Source organism: Tripterygium wilfordii, chromosome 22 (genome assembly GCF_013401445.1).
Source record: "Tripterygium wilfordii isolate XIE 37 chromosome 22, ASM1340144v1, whole genome shotgun sequence".
NCBI classification, from domain to species: Eukaryota; Viridiplantae; Streptophyta; class Magnoliopsida; order Celastrales; family Celastraceae; genus Tripterygium; species Tripterygium wilfordii.
In genome coordinates, this window is record NC_052253.1 from 1,526,494 (window position 1) to 1,552,040 (window position 25,547).

At 35.4% G+C, this 25,547-nt stretch overlaps 2 protein-coding genes, 1 long non-coding RNA gene and 2 pseudogenes across 6 annotated transcripts; 2 read left to right on the top strand and 3 right to left on the bottom strand.

Annotated features, from left to right (window-relative positions):
- Positions 1 to 2,744: 2,744 nt before the first annotated feature.
- On the top strand, positions 2,745 to 3,187 carry LOC119992286. The gene is made up of 2 exons (XR_005466332.1): positions 2,745 to 2,969; positions 3,156 to 3,187. It is a non-coding gene; the product is annotated as an uncharacterized LOC119992286 (long non-coding RNA).
- Positions 3,188 to 4,922: 1,735 nt separating this feature from the next.
- On the bottom strand, positions 4,923 to 7,449 carry LOC119990724 (cyclin-dependent kinase inhibitor 3). Of its 3 annotated transcripts, none has more exons than XM_038836798.1 (4): positions 7,029 to 7,449; positions 5,525 to 5,728; positions 5,275 to 5,362; positions 4,923 to 5,157 (listed from the first exon to the last, which is right to left on the bottom strand). In XM_038836798.1, exons 1-3 carry the CDS (start codon positions 7,331 to 7,333, stop codon positions 5,296 to 5,298), a joined length of 576 nt encoding a protein of 191 aa, XP_038692726.1. In that variant the 5' UTR covers positions 7,334 to 7,449; the 3' UTR covers positions 4,923 to 5,157; positions 5,275 to 5,295. The 3 variants fall into 3 exon arrangements, with proteins under 3 accessions (XP_038692726.1, XP_038692727.1, XP_038692725.1); XM_038836799.1 differs by having other exon boundaries at positions 4,923 to 5,165; XM_038836797.1 differs by having other exon boundaries at positions 4,923 to 5,362; positions 7,029 to 7,448.
- Positions 7,450 to 9,996: 2,547 nt separating this feature from the next.
- Positions 9,997 to 15,321, bottom strand: LOC119992214 (E3 ubiquitin-protein ligase PRT1-like). Of its 2 annotated transcripts, XM_038838889.1 has the most exons (8): positions 15,104 to 15,231; positions 14,935 to 15,009; positions 14,804 to 14,832; positions 14,528 to 14,707; positions 13,676 to 14,074; positions 13,375 to 13,578; positions 11,461 to 11,582; positions 9,997 to 10,595 (listed from the first exon to the last, which is right to left on the bottom strand). In XM_038838889.1, exons 4-8 carry the CDS (start codon positions 14,664 to 14,666, stop codon positions 10,173 to 10,175), a joined length of 1,287 nt encoding a protein of 428 aa, XP_038694817.1. In that variant the 5' UTR covers positions 14,667 to 14,707; positions 14,804 to 14,832; positions 14,935 to 15,009; positions 15,104 to 15,231; the 3' UTR covers positions 9,997 to 10,172. The 2 variants fall into 2 exon arrangements, with proteins under 2 accessions (XP_038694817.1, XP_038694816.1); XM_038838888.1 differs by lacking the exon at positions 14,935 to 15,009 and having other exon boundaries at positions 15,104 to 15,321.
- A 2,395-nt stretch (positions 15,322 to 17,716) lies between these two features.
- On the top strand, positions 17,717 to 20,596 carry LOC119990692 (annotated as a pseudogene).
- Positions 20,597 to 21,090: 494 nt separating this feature from the next.
- LOC119991928 lies at positions 21,091 to 21,977 on the bottom strand (annotated as a pseudogene).
- Positions 21,978 to 25,547: the final 3,570 nt, after the last annotated feature.

Here is a 25,547-nt window from a genome sequence, read left to right on the forward strand (position 1 = left end):
TGCTAGTTATTAGACCCCACTTTGCTCTTCAGTTATGATGTGTCAAGTGCGCTAATCAATTTATTGTCCAAGAGGGTAATACAAATGGGGGGCATTATAATTAATTTACTGTCTATCTATTCCATACCATCTATACGACACCAATGTTTTTGAGTGATTTCATGTTTTCCATAATTTTTAAAATGAAAAATCAAACGTGCTTTCAAATTATTTTATATTTTTTGAAAAATAAAAAAAAAATATGAGAAATAAGTATACCAGACAGACTCTCATCTTCTGAGACGTATGCAATTTATTGTATGATGTACACTAGAAAATTATCAATCCGGTGACCTAAAATGACCCTGAAAAAATTAATGCACTATGAGTACCTTAATTAGCAATCAAAAGTTGTTATTGTCTTCTTCTTCTTTTTCTTGTTTGTTTCATTCTCATTAATGATTCTCATCATGGGAATGACAATGCCAAATTGAACATTATCTATAATCCCACTCAAATATGCTTTAGGCCACCGCCTACTACAAGACAGACAATGGATGGAAAATTATATATATATCATGCACAATATCTTATAATTTATTCTCTCTCGTGGTTTCTAAAATTATATAATAGATAAATATATTAGCTAGCCTATAAAGAGAGAGACGATTGATCAATTTGATGGACTTTGAGTTGCATTCTCTCACATGGAGATGGCATGGGTTTTTATCCTTTTTAATATATCACAATTATTTTTTTAAAATCAAAGAGTGTCTGTCATCACGAATCCTCAACAGACAAAAATTAATTAGTTGAGGCACGGGCACCTATTAGTATACAACTATATATATACATATACATATATACATATGTGTATATGTATATGTATATGTATATAGTTCATAGGGTGCAATATGCCAAAAAAAATTAACCGGTAATCATTACGATTCATTGCTCTCAATCATATTAGTTTGGACGACCACAGCTTGTTCTCTGGAAAAAAGCCTAAATTTGAGGATGACAATAATAATTAAGACAAGTCTTTGAAAACAAAATTCGCGACAATAATTTGACTTCAACGCTCCCAACTTTCCGCATGAAATAAGGCACCCCCACTTATAATATATATGTGTGTATGTATATAAACAAAGGAGATGCAAATCTAATAACCTCTCATAACGTATGCCCAAAATGTGATTACATACATAATCCAAGTGTTTTATTTTGTCACATAAATTATCATCATCATTATCCGAGATTTTATTCCAAAAATTTAAAGTTGATTACAAGAGTTTATAAATACGTCACCGAGAATCTATCACATGTATTTATTTTTAGGGAACACCCTAACGATATTCTCATTTAGACTAATGTTCAAAATTTTATGTTGATTGTCAACTAATTGCAATCTTCACCCTTTATCCGGGATTGGGACCCGCTAAAAAGGATATGAATATGTATAAAAAGGTGAAAGTGAAATGAAAGAGAACACAGAGAAAGAGAGGGGTATGTTCACTATGGTGTGACTACTTTTAATAATGTTGGATGTTCATTACGCACCACCACCTCCTGTAAGTGGGTCATCATATTCATGGTCTCTATATTATTAGATATGATTTGACATGATGTTTCTCCCACTACGTTGTGTGTTTGTGTATACATGTTGAGTTTTGCCCATCTAAGAATTGTTCGCTTTGAACCTAAAAATCAACACGGTTTTATCTTTTAAAAGAACAAGTGTTATGAAAGTTTAGTCAAACTTATAAATCACATGATTTTAACTTTACTAAATCGATGAGGGAAAGAGAATTCTAATACCAATTCCCCTCACTTGTCCGACTAGAGAATCCAAAACTTAACAAGTAATACGGGCTAGGCATGTGGGATGACCCGTTCATAAAGACATTCGAAAAATCTTGCAAATGACCCATACAGGATTGAGATACCATGCATGCGCAGGCGACCAACATTAATTGAGAACCAAGGGTTTTGTTGCACTAGAATACTACAAAACTAAAAGACATGTAGTTGCACTATCATTATCATGGATTGATGGACAAGACATACTAGCAGTAGTGATCATGATGCATGTGGTTTTTAATTAATGTTATGTTTTTATTTGGATTAGGATTCCCTACAAACTTTGCATTTTTGCTTTAATACTCGCAAATGTTACGTCATTTGAGAGGAGGCAAAACTACAATAAATTCTAAAATAAAAAAAAAAAATTGACGTCATTAAAATTAAATTGTATAGAATTCTGATAGGGTCTTTGATAAAGTTTATAGTTGGGAAAAATAAATTATTTTATAACCAATTAAAAATAAGTTAGTTTATAACCTGTTAGATATTCAGTGAATCTTAAAGCTGACATCTAATTCTACTGGATGAGCCAGTGAGGACTATTATATTAACACTCGATGGGTAGGTTAAATAAATCGGACGGTCCCGTATGAAACTGTAAGAGTTGTGTGCGGTTTCCATTGCAGGTATCCCGAACTGGTTTTGAAGGCATTAGTGAGAATGGTCAGACATCCATTTTATTCTACGATAAGAAGAAAAGTAAGAAGGCTACGGGCCATATGGGTTGGCAAGCCGGACTTTATGTATATGGGCTTAATAATCAGTACAGTCTAGAATAGCCCGTGCAATAAATGGGCTAACTGTCAAAGAATGGGCCATAAGAAGAACAGATTGTGACCCAAGCCCGTTTCTGTAACCCAGCCTATTTGTATTCCCAATCAGAAGCCAACCAATCCAGCTTAAGCTTAAATTTTGAAACTTCAATGCTCGTTATCGGTTAAGAACTGGCCATGGACTTCTCGTAATGGATCATTGGATCCTTCCGAAAAAAATCCCTAAAAAGCATATCAATCAAAGCAATCGAATCAAAAGACAAGCGGGAGACGAGCTTCTTGAAGTCACACAGCCATTGATTGATCATGTAAAGACCTTCGCGGTCGATAATTTCAAGGATTTCCGTCTCTAAGGTACCTGCTCTTACTCTCTCTCTCAATATCTCTGCCTCTGTTTGGTTTCTAGGAAAGAGGCGACAAAAAAGACCTAATATAATCGTCTAACTTCGCATTAGTGTTTAATTAACTGTAAACAAGAATACTTCATCGATCTATTAGTGAAATTTCAATTGAAAGACGTTTGGTTGGGAATCGTTGCAGACGATAACGGAGTTACTGATGCTGATGCGATTCCGACAAACTCTTCCGCTAATGTACGGCAGGATCTCTCCGAGTGGCAGCAATGACATGCTACTCTTGCGCCTAACGTAGATTATTTATAGCTTTTTGTTGGTCTCTTCCTCTATTGAATAGAATTGTTGTTGCCTTTGCTCATAATTTTTTTGCCTAATATCTCAAGTTAGGTTAACAAGTAGTCTAATTGGTGAATCTCTCTAAGATAAAACCTTATGGACTCGGGAGGTTTCGAGTCCCACTTATCACAATACTGTTGTGTTGTGGTTATACATTGAACTTTAGCCCAATTTAACATGTGTACGTAGACATGATTGTTTGAGTTTATACCCATATCGGATGATTGTATGTAATGACTTTGTGCTGCGTGAAATGATAATTTTGAACTACTCCATTCAAATGCACTTGCCAAAGTTGGTAGGTCTCCCCCAGAACCCTTGCTCCTTAAGAATATGTTTGGATTGAACGATTTGGAGGGAAGAGAAGGGAAAGGAAGGGAAATAAAGTTTCCTTCCAATTCTCTTGTTTGGATAGTTTATTAAAAATTAAGGGGAGGGATTTGAGGGGATTTTAGAGGAAGATTTTATTAAATTTTTGTTAAAATTCTTTCTCTCCAAAATGAAGTCATTTGGAGGGAATGGATTACTAATTAAGTCATTTGTAAGTTAAATATCTATTTTGCCCTTGTACATAATATTTTAACATAAAAATAAAGATAAATTAATAAATTAAACAAATTTTCTTTCCTTCTTTTTTTTATCTATCCAAACATGGGAAAAATAATTCCCCTCCCCCTCCCCCTCCCCCTCCCCCTCCCCTCTCTTCCCCTCCCCCAAATCCCTCAATCCAAACACACTCTAAAGAAAGAAACGGAAGCATAGAATTTAAAAAGTGCACACAATCAGAATGCATGTCAAACATGATGCAATCACTTCTGCAAAGACTCGAAGAACCGTACAATGTCCCATGTGAATCGCCAGGCACATACATACAATAGATGCCCACTTGACAAGCTGAACAAACAACTCCATCATCATCACCACAAGTTTCAGAGGAAAACAAAAAAAATAAAAATAAAATTCTGTAAAATTCAACAGAACAATCCAAGACTACTTCAACAGTTCAACCCCACCACCACCTTTGTTCATGTCCAAGAAGTGGAGCGGTCAGAACATAATGCAACTGACTAGGGAAGTGACAAACAAATAAACTGTCAAGAGATTTCATCTGATATGTTCCACTTTGAATTTGGAGCCATTTGGGGGTGGACACAAGGGAGGACCCATATATCAACGAAAACAGATGAGGATAAACCAGCATAGCCTAATAAGCCAGTATTAAGGCCCCATGACAACACTGTCCACCACCACTACTGCCGTAAGACTTTCACAACAGGTCAAAACAAGTAGGGCAAGACACCATCCAATGCTAAGATTTCCAAACTTACAAACCATCATCCATCAGTACTTGAATCAAAGGATCAAGTGGTGCATAGCCTAATAAGACAGTATTAAGGCCCCATGACAACACTGTCCACCACCACTACTGCCGTAAGACTTCTCACAGCAGGTCAAAATAAGTGGGGCAAAAGTGCAGGACACAATCCAATGCTAGATTTCCAAACTTAAAAACCATCATCCATCAGTACTTGAATCAAAGGATCAAGTGGTGCCTCATTGCATTAGAGGTATTATACAAAGTGCAGGGTACGATATAAGGAAAAGACAAAGCTTATTAAAATGAAAATGAGAAACATTTATTCAAGAAAAGCATTCACGGGGTCACCCCGTCAAAAGTATGGACAAAACTAAAATCTAGCATCCTATGAAGATTACAAATTAAGCTGAAGCCAAACTAATCCTAAACTAAGCATACACTTCTTTCCCCCCATTAGTTCAAATCATAGTCAGGTGTAATTCATCTGCTCTGTTATGCTGCAGATGTTGCAAAGTACACTGCTTCAATGGCCCTAATTCACTATACAATGTCAGAATAACCAGAAAATATTTGAGTCCAGATTCACATACGTCATCTGAAAAACTTAGCATAAAAACCAATTAAGGATTTGCATAGAATAGAAACCTACTAATGAATCAGAACTTCACTATTAGAATATCTTCACCCATTCATAGCGTCCAGGAAGGGGCAAATCATTCACAATGTCAAAGTTGTACCTGAAAATTCCCAGTGCACAAATTAAAAAGAGTTGCTTAGTTAATAGGGGGCATCCAATGGTTGACCATCAATATGAGTTGAGTAGCCAGTAATGCAAAGCAATGCCTATAAGTATGAACCAGAGAAATTTAAAGAAAATAATAGGAACAAGAGCAGCATACTTTTCCATAAACTCTCTCTGTTGCTGCTGCTCTGCACAGGCGAAGAACTCCTCCACTTCAAGCATTATTGGGTTATTATTTTGGATATCATTATTAGTTCCCCGATTAGCTATGACTGAACTTTTCCGCCTCGATGTGGAACCAGGGGTTACAATTTTGGACGGGTCCCTTATCAAGCTACATGGTGTGCTTTCCCTAGTAGTCCTGCTTACCAAGAAAAACCCAATCAGACTTCTAAACTTGTGAAAAGAGGAATTACAAGAGTAACATGATTTCTATACATGTGCTCCCGGCTATTTTTAAATGCATTTTAGTAGACACACTTGCCTTTAAAAGTAACATTTTTTTGGTAAGTCTTTAAAAGTAACATCCAAATCCCTATATTAAAAGGAAAGCATTTTTATAATAAAGCATAAGTATAAGAAGGAACTAAATTATAAACAGCAGTGAGACAGCTGCCATGGCATGAAAAGCAAGAAAGCTGTAACCTACTGATAGCCTGAAATCCCACATGCTTGTATCACTCTGTGACTAGGACCCATGAGGCCATGAACAATGATAAATCAACACTGACCCAAATAAGGTACCATCTTCTAATTTTATTACACTCTATTTACAAGAAGAAAAGTTTCAATTAAGCCATTGTAGTTAGTAAGAAGAGATAGACCACCGAGCAGAACAGCACAATGTATTCAAACCCACAAGATCAAACTAACGTCTCTGTCTCTCCCTCTCCCTGTCTCTCCCCCCTCTTTTCTTCTAAACCCCATACCATGTACTACTACTCCTATAAGAAACATGGCTCTCTGGGCTCAGGAATCTGAAATTGTGAAAAGATATAACAAACCATGCTCTACAAATTGAATTAAAGAAGGAAATGAAACCAAAAAAAGTAAATTACTGGTGCATATGGGACATTAGGAAATAACAAATTAGAGGATTTATCTTTACATCATTTTCTCAATCTGCTTAGAAACTGAGAAGAGCTTTAAATTAGTTTCCCAAGTACCCAAAAGACAATTTGAATGCGAAAGCAACTTCACAGAACATCAATAATATGGTATTAATGTATCACAGTTAAAGAAAAAAACAACTCCCATGCACAAATACTATCAACAGAGCATACCCAACAAAGAGAGATAATTGCATGTTCTATTGCCTCTCTATATCTTCAGTGAGAGTGGGAAAGAAACACCAAAATTTCCAACCAAAATCGCTAAGAAAGAAAATCTTCTACCCTTAATTTCAGACGACTTGCAGAGAACACAAATGCAACCCACAGAAGCTCTTCAGCGAAATAGCGATAATGAAAAATAATTATAAGAAAAAACCAAAAATCCCCACACAAATGACAAAACAAACGGAAGGAAAACGAAAACGAAAACAAAAATAGAGATGACTGTTGCAAAACCCTCGTTGAGTTTGAATAATACTCCACGCTCAAAGACAGAGCAAAACAGTGGGAAAAAATCAAAAGTAAATAATTAAAAAAAAAATTATATACCGGTCTCTGGATCCAGAGTCCAAGCAGTTCTCTCCGCATGAAGCCTCAACATCCTCCTCCTTGTATTCCTTCTCGATTTCACGCCGCGAACCGTGATTATCTCCCCTGCATGCGGGAGGGACAGGTTTCTCGAGACGGCGGCTCCGGAGCTGGAGGTAGTAGAGGGAAGAGGAATCATGATGTTGTTGAAATGGAGATTGGGATTGTAAGCGCTGAAGAGCTAGGGTTTTGGCTCGAGTCCGTACGCCGACGTCCATGACGGCCACATCACCTTTAATTTTAGATTTGTTCATGTACTTTCCCATCTCTCTCGTCGCTCTCTGACTGACTGGGGTGTGTTTGTTGATAGAGAGGGAAGAAAATTTGTATCGAAAGAAAACACAGGAGGGAGGGTTTGGTGAACAACTGGACACACCAAAGTTAGGGATAGAAACACGCACCCTTTTTAACCGTCATTTTCTCGTGATATTCTCTCCTTTTCTCTTTCTTTTAATTTATTTGTCCTGCATTTTTATTTTATTAATATTTGGAATAAATCCTATGCCTTAAAAGAACTCCAATTTTAGCATCTTCTCCTCTCTATCTATAGAAAATGCTAAAAATAGCACCCCCAAGGCCCAAGATATGGAATGTGATTTTACCTTATCATTTGCCACCTTGGTTGGTGATTGATTTTTACATAATGAGGTGTTATAGTAACATTTAGAGTGGATAGCAGCTCGAATGACACTTGATTTGAAAGATCTTCTCGCTAGAATTCAAATAGTCAAAGATGATGAAAGTTTTTTCGCTTGTTGAGAAATTTATAATTCTTTAGAGAGAAAAAATCAAATTTATCTTATGGCAAAGAAATATGGGCTTTGGTCAATATAAATTTCAAAATCTTTTTTGGTATATTTTGTTTTTTTGGGTATGTTTCGATATATTTTTTTGGTATATTTTGTTTGGTAAATTTGGATTCTCCTAACAGAAATGACTAAGTTTCTCCATTAGACTAGTACGGAGTGGATAATAATTATTAAATTGCGTAACAATAATAGATAAATAAATAAATAAATATGCATTTAGATTCACCTGACAAATATGAGAAAGTAGATGGAGAAATAAATAAATAATAGCTAGGCCAGGTTTTGAGTACGTAAATTAATTTAACTTTTGATAATAAAAAAAATTTGTTGGGAAATAAAATTGTTATAGGAGGACCATATCCTGATATGGCAGGCTGAATATTCTTTGTAGAAACGCTGAAGAACCTGTTGGATGTTGACAAATGAAAATGCATTTGATCATTTGAATATTCTCTAATATTTTGTCATAAAAAAATAATTGTTGATGTCTGCTTCAAATCAAGATAGTATGAACTCATAAACAAATTAAAACGATTTTTTAAAACTGGAAAAATTAAAATATCAAATTCATTTTGAGAAATAAATCTAAAAATTATGTATGGAAATGGTTAATAAGCTTCTCTCAACCCAATCACCAAATAATTAATGGAGTTTCTTCGAGTGCTAAATATTTTTTAAATAACCTTGTTATATATGATAATCATTTAGGTTGATAAGGGATGTCAAAATGACAAATTTATATATTATTATTTTAAAAAAGAAATTATACATGATAATCTAATGACAAATTATTTTTTTTTACCCGGGGTTTAGGGTTTTTTTTTTCTCTCTCTTTTCTTTCGTGGTATCCAATTTGTGGATGATGTGTTGTAATCAACCTCAATTAATTCCAAAAACACACAAGGAATCTTTCATTCACTGATTTTCCCGCCAATACATTTTCTGTGACCTTTTATTGGTTTTTGTTTTGTTCCGTATTACTATGCCCTGCATGTGTCATCCTGTACGTGTCAACACTCACGAGAATCCACCTGTAATTTAATTTTGGATTCACCTCAAATAATATCACAAATTTTGCTGCTCAAAATCATATTGTTCTGTTTGTTTGTGCTGAACCTTTATGGAAAAATATATAATACACTTTGTTTGGTAATCGAGAACATATAACTTTCATCCTATATGTTTTAAATTCGGACGGTTGGATATGTGATTACAGAAATTTTCTACCTAATGATAATCAAACTCAGGTTACATAAAAACATCTCAACAGTTTGTGACATGCAATGATTAAGTGTGATTCTCAATGAGTCCCTTGTTATGATATCACCATATCCAATGAATGATGCCACACATTGCTAGGATATTTCTGGAATGATTATTATTGAGATCCCTAATAATATTGCTTTTCATCATATAATTACTACAAGATAATTTATCTACTTCTCCATCCTTGTCATTACATTGCAAGGAAAAGGAAAGGAAAAAAAACATTGGTACTATGTTAACCCTAATAGCTCCCTATTTTAGGCACGCATTCCAAACTCGTAATTATTATGGGAATCTACTGAAAAGTGAAAACCCTAAAAACCACCTCCAAATGATCACAAACAGCAATATCATTACTATAATTTAATAGACACTGATTTCAACAGTCCTCTCCCTTAATTGCCCTAGGTTATAACGCCCCCATCATACTCCAAAGCCCTAGGTTCCATTGTTTTATGAACCAAATATAATCCATTTTTCACGTCCTCCCCCTAATTTCAATCTCAATTCACCTCTCCCCTAGGGGAGATTATTTAGATAATGGAGATTCATACTGGTTTAGGACAAATGCAATGGTTTGTTATTTGTTAGGCCAACAAAAATGTTGACCCGATCCCACCTATATTACACAAAAAGTCAAGTCAAACACGTATTCTAATACAACCACATCAGCAAAACACATCTTCAAATACAACTACATCAACAAAACACAAATTTCTATACAATTTCTCTTCCCACCTAACATGAAGGCCAACAACATTTCATTCCTCCATATTATCCACAACAAAACTATACCAAAACATCAAATATCAATGCATCCACATCAGCAAAACACTTATCCTAATATAACCACATAAGCAAAACACATTTTATAATACAACCACATCAGTAAAAGACAACATCTTTGTTGGCCCAATAATACGTTACCATTGCATTTGCCCTTACAGACACCAGTGTTGTGAATGCTCTAAATGAACAATACAAAACAAAAGATTGATCCAACCCCCTTCCGACTTAAAACCAACATGAATTAATTGGGGGATTGGCTCTCATTTAGATCCTCAATACCATTGTTATGGTTACTATCGCCCCTACTCTGTGGTGCCTCGCCTGAGAGCATAAAAGCAATGTACTCATTTTCTGAAACCTCAGGAACATCATCGGATGGAAATAGAGGAGATGGAACATCCTCCGACCTTTCTGAATTCTCAGGAGCATCACCAGAAAGTAATACAGTAGATGGAACATTCTGGGACTGTCCAGTCATCAGCCTTAACATCATACTTTGAAGTATACTCGAATTCACTAGCTCAAACTTGTGTTCCGGGGTATGCTTTTGATTGAACCGCCCAGGACGCTTGGAACGAGTATTATAGCAATCTCCACAAAGGTCGAAACCTATTGCCTCCTCGCAATCTTTGCATTGGTATCTATCCCCGACTATCGGCATCATCTGCACACACACACTGATATTACTTCGCTGTAGATGCAATAATAAAGATTAGGCCAACCACCAGGTTTAAGTATGAACTATCCATGAAATTTTATATTCCGACCATGAAACAAAACCCTCCTATTTCAAGAGAACATTCAAAAGCTATAATAAGGATCAAACAAACACTATTATCCAGCTCAAATGAACACATTTAAAGGCGTAATAAATTTCGATCAGCCCAAGAGATCTGAAATGAACATAATGTAACCCCCCCCCCCCCCCCAACCAAAAAAAAAAAGGAGAGAAGTGACATGGGAGGGCGTACAGCGGTCTTTTGTGAAGCAAGTCTATGTAAACCATCAGCAAAATTGTCCAGCTATAAATAAAGACCATCGTAGATATGAAGAATTCACAAATCGCAAGCAAGAGATAAGCAACACACAAGTATATAGCTAATATGTAGCATAGGTATAAATAAGGAAACGGCAGCCCATGCACGAAGAACCCCCCCTCTCTTTCTTCTTCCTTTTGAATAGAAAAATAAAATCTCATCAATGTTGTAGGACGTAGGAGCATTCCAAGCACAAACTGAAAGCAGTAATGGAAGACAATCGATCATGCAATAGAAATGCCTCACCACTTTCCACCTCCTGTTGAACTAAACCGAGTGAGAATGAGATATTTATAAAGCCAACAAAATAATTAGAATCTATAGTTCTAAACACAGCAATTAATATAAAAAAGTTCAGCGTTACAAACTAAAACTGCACAGAAGGAACACTAAACGAACAAGTTCACTGTTAATCTTGTAGCTGACCAGAGTGAGTTTAGTAAGAAAATGATGTCATTGATAGTCGGGATATGATAGGAAATGAGAAGTTACCCCGCAAAAATCACAACCGACTCCCACGTGAATCTTTAAGGTAGGGTCAGCCCACCATAGCGTATTTTCTGTTGCAGGCACTGAGGAAAGGGGAAAACCTTCCTTACCAGCTTTTGTGGGACCTGAAAGCATGCAGTGGAAATGTAAGTACATAACTAGACATTTTTAAGAATGCAATGACTTTTCCCCATTATTTTAAATGGTAAAGTAGACTTTATTGAAGAGAGGAACCAAGGTGCCACCAAATTACAAAGGATAAAAGGGCATTAAGATATTACCATGTCTACTACATTAAAAAATGAGCTCCACATTTACATTAGACATTTAGCCAAAGGAAATATTTTTCTTAGGTGTTTCCTCTCCTTAAAAATAGTTTTATTATGTCCTTTCCAAGGAAGCAAAAAAATTCATGGGAGGGTATTGCATTTTCAACATTTACTTGGTGGAAGCTTGTGGCTCCTCTCTACTGGTGCTGGAGGTCATCCAAGAGATCCCTCAAAGGTTTCAAGCTTATTCCCGAAATCTTGTCCACTACCAATGTAAGAGCATGTGATTAGCCGTGTCTTTCGCCGTTCAGGGACATTGGCAGAATGTCCCCAGAAGCTTCCCAATACAAATGTTTTTGGGTGAATTAAGGGTTTTGGGAAAGATTTAAAGCTGTTTAGTAAAATGAAACCTAGTCAACATCATGCTAAAATCCAACTACCAACTTACTTCACATTCCCCACTACAAAAAGGAATATGGTGTGCACCAACACCCCTCTTGCCCTTTTCCTTTCCAGAACCTATGCAATTGGTTCCCTTCAGCCTTTTCACTCCTTGGCTACCAACCGTTTTTCCCATCATCATACATTGCTGCAACCACCTTTTTCCATAGGGAGCTTGTTTCAATGGACAATATATTTTCTTCAAAAACACATTGAGCATTTGAGCGCACACACTTGTTTGTATAAGTGTCTTATCTTTGCCTCTAGTATGTAGCTGTTTACATATTGTTACTCAATTATACCTGACAATCAAAGACAAGCAAGCACGGCTGTAAGAACTACCCAATGAATGAAGTTGCTGGTTTTAGGCAGTCTAATATTAAAAGCCTCCTAAGATTTAATTTGACCAAGCTGATTGAACATTGATAACTTGCCTTAATGTTACCTTGTCTTGTGGTACTAAGAAATTAAGATAATTTTTTGCTTCCTTTATGTACTTATTTGTTTATTCATTATTACTATGGGTCTGATTTGTTCTAGGTATCTTACTTAGTTACTTATTGATAAAAAAAAGCATCCAATGTTTTTGAAAAATTAGATTTAAGAATAACATTATAACAGACACCCAAACTTGAGGTCCAAGAACTTCCACCTAAGACTAAGCAAAGTCATAACAACCCCGACAAGTGAACTGCATAACACCATTTCCCTCATCACTGTACATTTGACACAAGTGGCACTTTGTTTCCCACTTCTTAATATCTTAATAGCGGTTCTAAATTCAGTCCCATATAAGAACTTTGATTTCGCTTTCTCTAACTAGGATCCAGAACAGGTATCATACGAGTTATCTTGCTTTAGGGATGGCACAGCCAAATATGACAGCCACTGTTTTTCCTGTAGATAATCTATTAGTTCTGTATTGGGTTGGCACCCCTGAGTGCCCTTTATCTTTTTCCCCCACTCAAAAAATATGACAGCCATTGTCGGCCTTAATACGATACCAATGTGGTGAATTTTTACAGATAAATAAATTTATGATATCGACAAGGATAGTTAAAAAAAACTACTGATTGCAATTTGAAAAACAAAAACCACCTGATCAAAGCAAGAGCAGCACAAGATCAATTATTCTGACCTAAATTTAAATTCATAACTACATGTATATAAGAAAATATTATCACAATGATAGAGCAATGAGACATACTAGTAGTCTGAGTTTCATTCTCGAAACTGACTTCTTTCTGCTGCACAGTATCTCTTCTCAATGCATAATCCATAGGAAATTGTTCCTTCAAAAACTCAGCAAGCTCCAAACAAACTTTCGGAAAGCCCCTTGGATGGAAACTATGACAAGCTTCGCACCTAATCATCTGATCAGCTGGATTCTCGATGCAAGTTTCACAATAAACTGAAAATTTTTAAGAGGAAATTGGGATAACATTTTAAAACACTTTCATGCATATGTAACTTAAGAAAGGTGACTAAAGTTAAGTGTATAAGTGTACCATGGCCACAGTTGAGAACAACGGGACGGAAAAGCAGTTGCTTGCATGCAATGCAAAGTACATCAGCAATTGAAATTTGTTTGCAGCTTTCATTTAGCTTATTTTGAGACAAATTTTCTTTTGCAGAAGTGTCAGCTTTCTGAACTTCAAAACTTTCTCCACAGAGATGCTGGGAGAAGGTCATGTCATTTCCTTGAATCGTGAACGTGGATTCTAACTGCTCCATATTTGCATTAGGATCTTTTTTGGCAGAGGAAGGCGATAAGCATGACTTGGACTCACAAGTTGTGGTGCAGGAATTTACAGAATCCATCAGGTGATTACAATCCTTATCAGCAATCAGCGCACTTGCATGACCATCGAGCTGCGGAGAGAATAAGCCATCCTTGTTTTCTTCCTCTACGACAAAAAAAAGACAACAATGTTAAGCTTCAGAATTTAACTACAATACCTGATTAGATACGTTGATTGCTTAGCAACTTCGATAGTAGTTCGTGTGATGAAATTTAAAACTGCATCTCCGCACTTAGTATGATGAGATTAAACCAAAACTCTAATCAATATCTTTTCATCTTTGTCCTGCTAGAAATAGGAGGGCTTTAAGCAGTTTATCAATTCCTATCCCATTGGTTTTTCAAAATCTGTTCATATTTCATACATTCATACATCATGCACAGCAGATGCAATGTCCTTACTCCTTAGAAAACAGAAAAACCACACAAGAAGGAAAGTAACTCATGTAAACCCAATAAAATATGGCAATGGTTCTATTGGCATATGCATGGATATATGAGATTGTACGGAACTGGAAGAGTATAATCATACAACAATTCAGCAGAAAAAGAAGCTCACCCATAATCTGATTTTCTCTCCTCTTGTAGGTAAGAGGATACAGTTTGAGGAGCAAGTAGTGAAACATCTCACATATCGTTGAGAAGTGATAATAAGGACGCCTGCAAATTGGACAATGCGATTCACGTAGACCACTCATGGATCTATGGACACACCAGAAACAGGCAATGTGGCCACAAGCTGCCGACAAATTAAAGAATACAACAAAAATTAATCAATTAATTAATCAAAACTTTAGAGAAACGAATTCTTTCTGATGAAGCAAGCATGGCTTACATAGCACTATGGGTTTGTACAAAAGATCCCTGCATTGCACACGAAGAAAAAAAAAATTAGAATACAATTATAAAGAAAATAACAAAAGTTCCAATCGTTTGTTATTGATCTAATTAGGGTTCCAAGCGCACAATAACGAATATCAATTATCCCGCTCTCCGCGCACACCATAAAAATCAAACCGAATTTTCTAACCAGTGAAACTCCTGAAGATAAACGTCACAGCGAAAACATCTTGATGAGGATGCACAGTGAATCATAGCTATGAGTAAAAGATAATTGAACTTCCGAACAACTTACAGACAGACACAGCAGAAAAAGGATTCTCGAATGTTCTCTGAATCAACGGCGGGAACTACCGAGCGATCTTCCATTAAAAATATGATCGTATGAATATAGAATTCTGGGTACGTGGAGACAGAGACTTTTTTGGCGAACGAAAATGGAAGAATGCTCGCAGAGAAGGAGAGCTAGAGGGAACGAGGGATAGATACAGAGGGAGGCCGATATTTTATGTGGGGATTGGGGAATTTATTTTTGGGTTGGGGTTTTCTCGTAATTGTTGTTTGTATTGTTAACTTTTTTTGTATTATTATTTATTTACAATTAATATTTTATTTTTCCTATAATATTGGTATCCAATTTACTATATAATCTTTTCATGAAATTCATGGTAACTAATTTAACATATACATTTAAATTAAGTAAAGAGCATTTATTAAATAATTTTTTAATTCTTTAAACAAAATTTTCAGTTGATATATTTTTGGAACAATATTTTAAATCAAAGCATGATGAGCATGATATAACTTGAATGTTTCAATAAATAGTACTAGCAAAAATAACGTTAAAATATTATTTTTTTCAAACCAATCAAAATGAACTTGAAACTTTTTCATATTTACACAAAAAAAATAGCAAAAAAAAATAGCAAAAAAAAAAACGGAATTTATGAAAATTTTCATGTATTTTTTTATCAATTCGTTGAATAAATGAATTGGTAAAAAATATAAATAAAATAGTATGGATATTACCTTTACAGTTCTAGCATTATGTCATTCTTGTCAACTAAATCACCATTAATAGATATCTTCCCAACTGTACCAATACCTGTTTGCAAATCCACCATATCATTTAGAAGATGTTTGACATAATTATTTTATGATATTGTTAGCTAATTTTAAAGCAAGTAGAGGTAAAAAAAAAATAATATATTACAAATATGACAAAACACTATTGTTATTTATAGACATTTGGGAATGATTCCATTCTTAACATAAATTATAAATATCAAGGAAGCCCTCAAACTTTTTAAAAGGGATTAGTTGAGTCTATTTTCTTTTGTTCGGGCCAAACAAGCTCCTCGACTTCAAACAATTGTTCAAAAAACTCATCATATCACTTTTCCATAATAAACAGAAGTGACGTGGTGGACTTTTAACTGATGATATGTAATTTTTATGAATCTAATGAAGAAGAACAACAATTATGCAAGTAGTGGGTTCTGCCGCTGGAGGAATGTTGTGGAATCACTATCCAAAACGCTAATTCCTTGTTTTGAGATTGGAAATGACAGTGAGGAACCTGATCTATCATGGGTCCAATCTCTGGTGAAGGAATCATCACCTGAGATGAAGAGAGTCGAGACTTCCTATAATGCTTCTCTTATGGGCCGGGCCGACATTTGTGAAAATTTTGTTTACTTTATTGTTATCACATGCGAGCCCATCCATCCCAGCCCATCTAGGAGGAGTTCTTTAAATTAGTCCAAATCTGGCCCAATTAAATTCGTGGGCTCACTAAAAACCTCCACGTTAAATTCCACCGACCAAGAGCATATAACATGTGGTCAACCAACCAACCAACCAACCAGAACAGAGAAGTACACGTGTCACAAAACTGATGGATAGTAACTTCTAGAAGGTCATAGAAAGAGAATAATTAGAAAGAAGGAAAAGTCGTTTTAAAGAATATTAACCGCTATATATATCCCTCTCAAAATTCGCCCGCATCATTCCTCCATATTAGCTGTAGTTGGCGCAACGATTTTACCGCGCGCAGGGAAAGACCAGGTCCAGGCGGCTTCGTCCTTTTTCTCAGGTACCCCTCTCTCTCCCCTTCCGTTTCTACAGATTTTCAACCCAATTCGGTTGATCTTTATCGTGTGAAAAGTGTGATTAAATATTGAGCAATTGAGTGCATAATGTGTGTTGCATAGCGTTCGATCTTTGAATTCGAATAGAGAAATTTTTTGATAGGTGGAATATCAGGGTTTTAGATTCGAATTAGGATTTGGCGGAACTTCGATAATGCAATTATTATTATTATTATTTTGATATAGGCAACTATGCCTTTCTAGTTTCTTTTGGAATTTGGTTTTGATAATGTGGCCACCAGTTCTTCAAAATTCGGTGCAGGGGGAACGTGGTAGATGGTCATACTAATGTTTTTATTTTTTTTTGTTTTCTTGCAACTGATCCATTAGATTTTGAACGATTCCATTGATATGTTCACTCGATTCTCTGGATATTGCTTCCAGTGGGTATTGTGTGATGATGGTGGACATCTGTATGATTTAATAGGGTTTTAATGATATCCAGAAAATTATGTGAATATTGCCTTAATTATGTTTAAGTTATTTAGGCTGTTAGCATGCCTTTGTTATGCCCTTATTTAGTGCGATGCAGTCCTTGGCAAAAATTTAGTCCTTATCTAATGCGATGCAGTGCTTGGGAGAAAAATTAGTTGCTACAGCCTACAGGATAAGGGATCATTAATAGTTGGATTAATGGGGAAAAGAAATAAAATAAAATCCCAAGACTAATTCAAAATTGGTATTTTGGTTAGTCTTGGTTGTCATTCTGATTGCAATATAAACATATTCTCTGCAGTTCTATTTGACTATATTCTGTGTTCTTTTGGTTTTGACAGGTTATCTTTGCCACTTCTTTCCTGAGGCTTACGACATTTATTATTTATTTTGAAGAATTAGCTTATATTTAACACTAGGAGATGGCTGAGGTACAAATTATTTTTAATTCTTTCTTTTTTGTTTTATAAAATATTTAGACCTCTCTTTCAGTTTTGTGCTTTATTAGCGTCATGCTGAAAATAAAAATTGTGGATGATTCACAAATGGAATCATAATGCTGTATTTGGTGGCAGGAAGGGTACAAGGTCACCTTAAATGTGTATGACTTAAGTCAGGGACTGGCTCGGCAGCTCTCCACAACATTTTTGCGAAAAGTCATTGAGGGTATATGGTGAGTCTTTTGTCTTAGAGAAGAATAGGATAAATTCATGGATGCTAGTTGAGAATTTATTTAAAGCTGGACAGCCGCAACCTAAGAATCATCCTGGTGAAAATTTAGAAGCTTGCTTTTGATGAATTATTAGCGAAATTATGTTTAGTAACATTATGGATATTTGTTCTGTGACTTTTGGTTTTGGTTGGCTTTTGTCTAGACTTAGCAGTTAGCGACCTACTTCTCTCCTTGTATCAGTTTCGGTCAATTTCTTGGTGTGAGTGGTTTTGGCCTCTGGATGTGATTCTTTTGGCAAGTAGATATCTCTTAAATGCATATATCCACTTGTTTGGAATTGACAACTGATTCATTCAGAAACAAAATCATGCTGCATTCAATTACTCAATTCCCCTCTATTCACTTTAGTTGCGAACATTGCTGTTTCCTTATAGTTTTAAGTAGTGTATATGGTGCATTTTTTTAATTCACTTTAGATTGTTTGATACTGGTGGATCATGCTTCTATGGTTTGTTATATCCATAATTGACTGCCCTGTGGTAAATTATACATGTAGAACGTACCCAATAAAGTATGAAATAGTGTGTCTGTAAGGCTTGATGCATAAAAGTTGGCGGTTTATATCAGTATGTTGCTCCCTTGGTTAGCTAGTTGGCTGGGTTATTAATTTTATTTTTCCATACACAGGCACACAGGAATTGTGGTTTATGGTAATGAATATTATTTTGGGGGAGGTATATCTCATGCACCGGCTGGAAAAACCCAATATGGAGTACCAATTAAGGTGGTAGACTTGGACATCACACACGTGCCGCAGGATGTATTTGAAATGTATTTGAATGAGATCAGCCCACGTTATACAGCTGAAACTTACAGTTTGCTGAATCACAATTGCAACAATTTTAGCAATGAGGTTGCTCAATTTTTAGTGGGTACCACCATCCCCGACTATATCCTTCAGCTCCCTAATGAAGTAATGAGCAGTCCAATGGGTGCTCTAATCTGTAAGTTGTTATCTATGTTAAATTGTTGCGTCAATGCTTTTGCTTGTGGGATATTTTGGTACTTAAATACTCTTTGCCTTCAAGTACTTTTTAAGTGTGGAAGGGTAGTCGTTTAACACCCTTTGCTGAAGGCAAACTGAGGTTGCCTTAGCTTTCTCCTGTTTAGGTCATTGTTAACGAAAGTATTTAGAAGCAATTTTTTCTTATGTCATCAAGTTTTGGAGAATGTGGAATGTCTCCAAGATGTTTCACATGGGACTAGAGGTTTTGCCAAACAATGAGGTCTTGGTGAGACCGTGAGAGGGTGTCTGTATAGGTAGCTAGTGCGATAAAGTGTAAATAGGTTCTCTGCTCTTATCAGCTTGAGCTGTCAGGAGTGATGGTGTTTCATACCTTGCACTTGTTATTTTCCTTCATAAATGAACAGGGTAGCCAATTGGAATAGGTCTGGATATATCATGGTTTAGTTTGCATTCAATCCTCTTGGTGCATCTTGGGTTTAAAATGATAGCTGTGATTTCTGACTACTAGTATCAAGGTTCTGGTGGGTCCAATGTGACCTGACCTTGGACTTGGAGAAGTTCCACATTTAACATAGCTGAATAAGGGTAGCAGTGCTCAAAATAGATAGAGAACTTCCACCCTTATTCAGCAAATTCTCACGGCATTAGTTTCCACCATCTGAATGAGATGCAGATTTGTTATATGCTTATGGTGCCTCGAATCTGCTTACAGATTTCTCAAGCAACTGAGGTGTACAAATTGTTCATGGCAAAGAACAAATGTGCAAGGGATCATAGATTGTTGTATCATTCTCTCGATGTGTTTTTTATTGTCACAGAATTGTGCTTTATGATGCATGTTTGCTAAGGAAGATGATGTACGATGCTGAGATGTAATAATGATTAACCGATTATTCATATCTTGTTTGCTTAATGGATGGGTTAAGATTTGATAACCAGATTTTTCTTGCAGTGCCCATGATACAGAATTTGGAGACGACAATGAAGGCAGGTGCAGTCCCTCAAGTACCACAATTTCGACCTCCTGAGGCAGCTAATACTTTCCCGTCAACAGCCACAATAGAAAAATCTTTGGCTGGGAGTACGTCAACTAGAGATAGACAGGTTTAAGGGGCTGATAAAGCGGAGTTTGGGGATAAATCAACTAAGCTGGATGAGGTTAAGATGTCCGATCAGACAGAGCCACTAGCCACAGGTGAAAAGGTTAAGTCATCTGTGAGTGTGCCAGATCTGCTTGGAGATGCTCGGAACAAGGTACAAGAGGAGATAAGCCGTGAATTTGCAGCGATAATGGCCACTGGGACATTGCGCGCAAGTGAGGCTGCGGCACTTGCTACAAAGAGGGTGACGCAGCGATATGGGCATCTAAATGTTGCAATGCCTCAAGGTTAGGGATATATGCAAATGCATGTAATTCTTTGAACGAGTTGTGATTCTATATTTGAAATGTGATCTTACAAGCAGTTATTAATCAATGGTGATTTCAAGATACACTTCTTTTATACATTTTTTTGAATAAAATAGGTACTCAGTGGGAGTTCCTACAACTGAGATATTCATACAAAAAGAGACGAAAGGATTAATGGATTACAATCTTGGAAGTTATGGGGTTAAATTGATATTAAATTAATCTATTCACGAAAGTTCATAAGTCATTTCGAAACTTCTCCCTCAAATGGTATAGAAGCCCATTTTTCCATTTGGAGAGAGAGAGAGGACAAGACGTATTACTTGGATTTAATTTGTTTGTAATGTGTGGAATCTGACTTTAGTGCAAGACAAAAGCCAAACTCCAAACCACCATCAAATAATTTCTCACCCAAAACAAAACAAAACAAATTAAAGGTCTCCTGCACACACCCCCTGCAGTACTGCCCTTATCAGATTCCCTTCTTATCTCTGCCTTTTTTCTTCTTCCTTTTTGGTTTCAAATTCATGTTTCATGGTTTCACTTGCAAAACAAACTATTATAATCTATATATATTAACAGCATAATATGTAATTAATTAGCTTCACTAATGAAACAAATAGACATGGTTACATATATATATAATTTAAATTAATATATGTTTCTCTTAATTGATATACATTTATAGTAATTAATAAAACGGATCCACAAATACAAAAACAAACTAATAAGGCTAGCTAGCTAATTAAGGATGATTGCAACCTCATCAAAATTGAAAAATAACAAACCCAGCAGTATTAATTGCTAACAACCCATAATAACTTCACCTCTTACAACAATAACTATAATATATGGATCGATCGATCATCTTCTAGACTTGTTTAATTTCTCTCGGAAACTATATATATGTGTGTGCTTCCTTCCAATTTAATTTAATTAATTACCTGTTTGAGATAGGATTCGGACCACTTGGAACCTCATGAACTGCAGCTCCAAATTCTCTACTACGTGACTTTTGAGTACCAGTACTGTGCTTTGGGTGCAATTTCATTGTTGACGACGACGATGAGGATGAGGATGACGATGATGAATCCGATAAGAGCCTCCGAGAGGGATTAATGTTGATGATAGGGTTTGTGGGATTGAATTTAGGACTAATGATGATGAGAAAAACAAAGACAATAAGGAGGAGGAGGAGAGTATTGAATTTAGTAGTGCTAGCAGTAGTTTCTGATGCCATGCAATTGATGAATAAGAGAAACCACCCCCCCAAGAGTCCACAAGGGTTTAATGTCCATCAACCTCCCGGGCTTACCTAAGAAGAGGAAGAGGAGAGAAGAAACTTGAGAGCAAAAAGAAAGTGAGTATATAATTATGCAAAGCAAGGTTTTGAAATTCCATACACATTTTAGTACTTGGAGAATATAATGGTAGGATGGATTTACCTCTTCTTGAATAATTGACCCTTTTTAAGGAATTGTTGAGAAAAATCCTCCATCGTTAAAATAAAGATATAATAGACGAGTTATAAGCGCATGGGTAATCTTGACTTAGTGAGCTCTCGAAGGTCCTGAAAACCCTCTGATGAGTTAGGTTTGGACTTGAAAAAGCAAACACTATCATATACAATGATATTCAATTTTGGACAAGGCATTTCGTTTTCTAATATTTTCCCCTCAAAATGGGTCAATGGTTCTAGTCCCCATCCTCAATTTTTACCTAAAAATGGTCTAAATCAAATATTTAATTAATTATTTTTAATAGTTAATCGGGATTCATTAGTATATTGAAGGGAAAAAAAGAGGGCATCATTGTACCTTTTTTTCTTTCTTTTTCAAAGTTTTATTAAATCAAATTAATCATTTTAGAAATACGTGGGTGTTAATGTGTTATAGTCATATATTATTTTAAAAAAAATCATCTATATAAAAAATAAGAACATCTTTACAGACGAAATATTATGGTATCATAGAAAGGTAAGGGCAGGGGCATATCGAACAGAAAAAGAAATATATATATATATGAGTGATGGCTTTTTCTTCCTTGCCACTTCTCCAAGAAATCTTTGTTTGACTAAGTAGCCAAGATTATGCTGTTTGTTTTATATTATTATGTTCTTTTGCTCGGATGGACGTGGGTTACACGCGAGAAAGAACGGTTCATTTTCATCAGACCATTCTTGTGCAGGCATGGTTGTGTATATATATATATATATATATATTATATATATATACACACTCTTTTGAGATTCTTCAATCGCTTAGAGATTAGTGCTTGTATTGAGATGGGACAATGTAATGTAGCCAAACCTGATTAACCAGAAAAAGGCATATATGCTATTTGGGGAATCTTCTGATCTTCAGAAAAGGTAGATTTAGACAACACATGCATGCATGGTGAGTTTCAAAACTAATTTTGTGACAGGTAAAAGTAGATAATGCTCATGCTGCATAAAGCTTTTGTCAGAGAAAGGTAGAATATATGCAGCATTTACCCTCATATAATATAATAGTGTTAATAATAGGCGAAGCATCGTATTCTCGATCTACATCGTCTATTCACAGTTAAAAGACAAAAAGATTGTTTCTCATGATAGATTGATAGGTTATCTGTTGAGAATGCGGAGCATATTTTTTAATTAAATATCTGCTTAACACCAATCCAACTTAGCATATTTATATGAGAGTACTATTATTGTCTTAATACCCTAGTTTCATTGTAAACCTAATTGAATAAGGGGTTTGTATTTTTTGTAACTAATTGCCTCTGAGCATAGTGAAATTCGACGATTCATGGACGTAACCCTATTTTTCATTACAAATGATTTATTCAAAAAGTCCACTCTAACATCGATCCATAAAAAATAAAAATAAAAATTATATGAGTATCAAATTCTGTCTATTTTCCGATATGATTTGAATTTGAAAAGATTTTGCCATTGATTTTAATTATTGGACATAAAAGAGAGGCTAGCTCGTTTGATATGACTAAAAGTTGCTTGCTTGAGCAATTACATACTTGGATTTATTTATTGGACGTGAACTTCCTACCTACTTTTAATTATCTTGTCAAAAAGGGCCACAAATTTGTCATTTCCCATCCAATGGGACGTGTTCCTTGGTTATTATTTATGGGACCTCAACTACAAAGCATTTGTTAAGCATGCTTATTAATAGTATAATCATATATATGTATAATTGAATTGACAAATGAAAATGAGAAAAACCACCATGAGACTAGAGTGACTCTTTATAGACCGTCTTGATTTTAATGATAAACAAATTTCTCAACAATATTTTTAAAAAATAAAATAAAGACAAGTTAGTATTGACTAGGTAGGTAATCTGTATGTTAGCACCAAACCCTATGCACACAATCACACGCATTTTTTGTTCGAAACAAAAGCAAATACAATAAAAAAAAGTGTGAAATATTTTTTGTTTTATATCTAACAATTTAGAATTATCATGCACTTTTTAAGTTTTCATTTTGAATTTAATTTTTGTTTCGAACAAAAAATATATCGTTAGGTTCGTAATTAAAATCTCATTTTAAAATCTCAAAATATATTGTTGTATATTACATATATAACAATTATTTTTTGTTATAAGATCCTTTAATTCCCTTTGGGATTGGGGAATCTCAAAGTTATCAGTCTGTAGTTTAACGATCTACTTTGAAGAAGCATATAATATTAATTGCGTTACTTTGAATCACCCATCTTTTATTATTCGTTTCCAACCTCAGGGCCACCGACTTTGATATTACAATTTTATAACCGCAACTGTCATTTAGCATCACAAGTCATACATATAATAGAAAACCCATGTATACCAACTCCACATGAAGCTAGTCTTTAATTAATATATATATATAGGCTTTCCAGTAGTCCCAATTTAGTGCAATTCTACACCAATTCGTCATAGCTAGCGGTGAATTTCATCACATATATGGAGCTTCCTTGAATCAGGGAGTGACTTGGTCAAATCATATTTTAAGGAAGACTCCACTGCCTCACTTTCGGCCCATCCAAATATACATACATACATAGTTATACCTAATAAATTCCATCCCTACTCGAGTAAAATATTCCCCAAAGAAGATATCAATTCTTTTCTCGAGTTTTTAAAGGGCCTGCTTTAGTACTGCAAACACTAAAACCTTGTTGTGATTTGTGAACCTGTCAAACTTCCACATTGTAGTGTGCTAGAGTACTAGAAACATCGGCCTCTAGAAAATAAGAAGGGAAAAAAAAATCAAATCAATCCACTTAACCTAATTAGAAATCAACTGAACTTGGGGCAATCACCCATATAACCTGCCCAAATTATTGACCTTGGATTGTGGTGACAACCCAGGGAGACTGCCAATCTCTCACTCTGTCGATAATAAGAGAAGAAAATAAAGAATGGAGACAGTACCCTACATCCAAGGAAGAATCCATAAAAAGTAATCCATATATATCACACCTTTAGATGAAAATACCAACAATCAAATGATTCAACATCCTAATGGAATCACTACAGTTACCTATGCCGGACTGATCTCACATAGGGTTGCTTTCACCAGGCAAAAGAAGAATGCACTAAAGAATATGTAGACCATTGTGGTCCGTTCCACTAGACAAAATAATTAGTTCTATTGCCATCAATAATTAACAAATCATAAGAGAACCATAATAACATAAGAACCAAATTGGACAATGATGATTTTCAGGCAATCAACCTAATAGCAATGTGTTATCAGAGTATAACAAGTCAAATGACAGTCAAAAAGTTGGATCATACCACAGAAAAATAGAAATCATTCCGTGCTTCTAATTTCTAAATCCCAGTTCTACAGGTGCAACTATGTAAATCAATTAGAAACCCAATTGACCACCATGAGTCCCCGAGTTTTCCTTAACTCTCCTCCCTTTAACTCAACTCTTCAATTTTCAACTCAACCAGAGCCTTAACACTACTCAAATAGTAATTAAAACGTGAAGTTTCAAAGTGGGAAACCTTGCTTTTCAAGAAGTTGGGCAAGGGGACCCATGAATTGTAA

Coding starts and splice junctions, on each gene's coding strand:
- LOC119992214 (XM_038838888.1), bottom strand. CDS start 15,177: ATGGAAGATCGCTCGGTAGTTCCCGCCGTTGATTCAGAGAACATTCGA. Junction 14,075..14,527: donor GAGAGAAAATCAGATTATGG/GTGAGCTTCTTT, acceptor TTTTTGTCGTAG/AGGAAGAAAACAAGGATGGC. Junction 10,596..11,460: donor TCGGTTGTGATTTTTGCGGG/GTAACTTCTCAT, acceptor GTGTGTGTGCAG/ATGATGCCGATAGTCGGGGA.
- LOC119990724 (XM_038836798.1), bottom strand. CDS start 7,333: ATGGGAAAGTACATGAACAAATCTAAAATTAAAGGTGATGTGGCCGTC. Junction 5,729..7,028: donor GACTCTGGATCCAGAGACCG/GTATATAATTTT, acceptor CTTGGTAAGCAG/GACTACTAGGGAAAGCACAC. Junction 5,363..5,524: donor CAGAGAGAGTTTATGGAAAA/GTATGCTGCTCT, acceptor GGGAATTTTCAG/GTACAACTTTGACATTGTGA.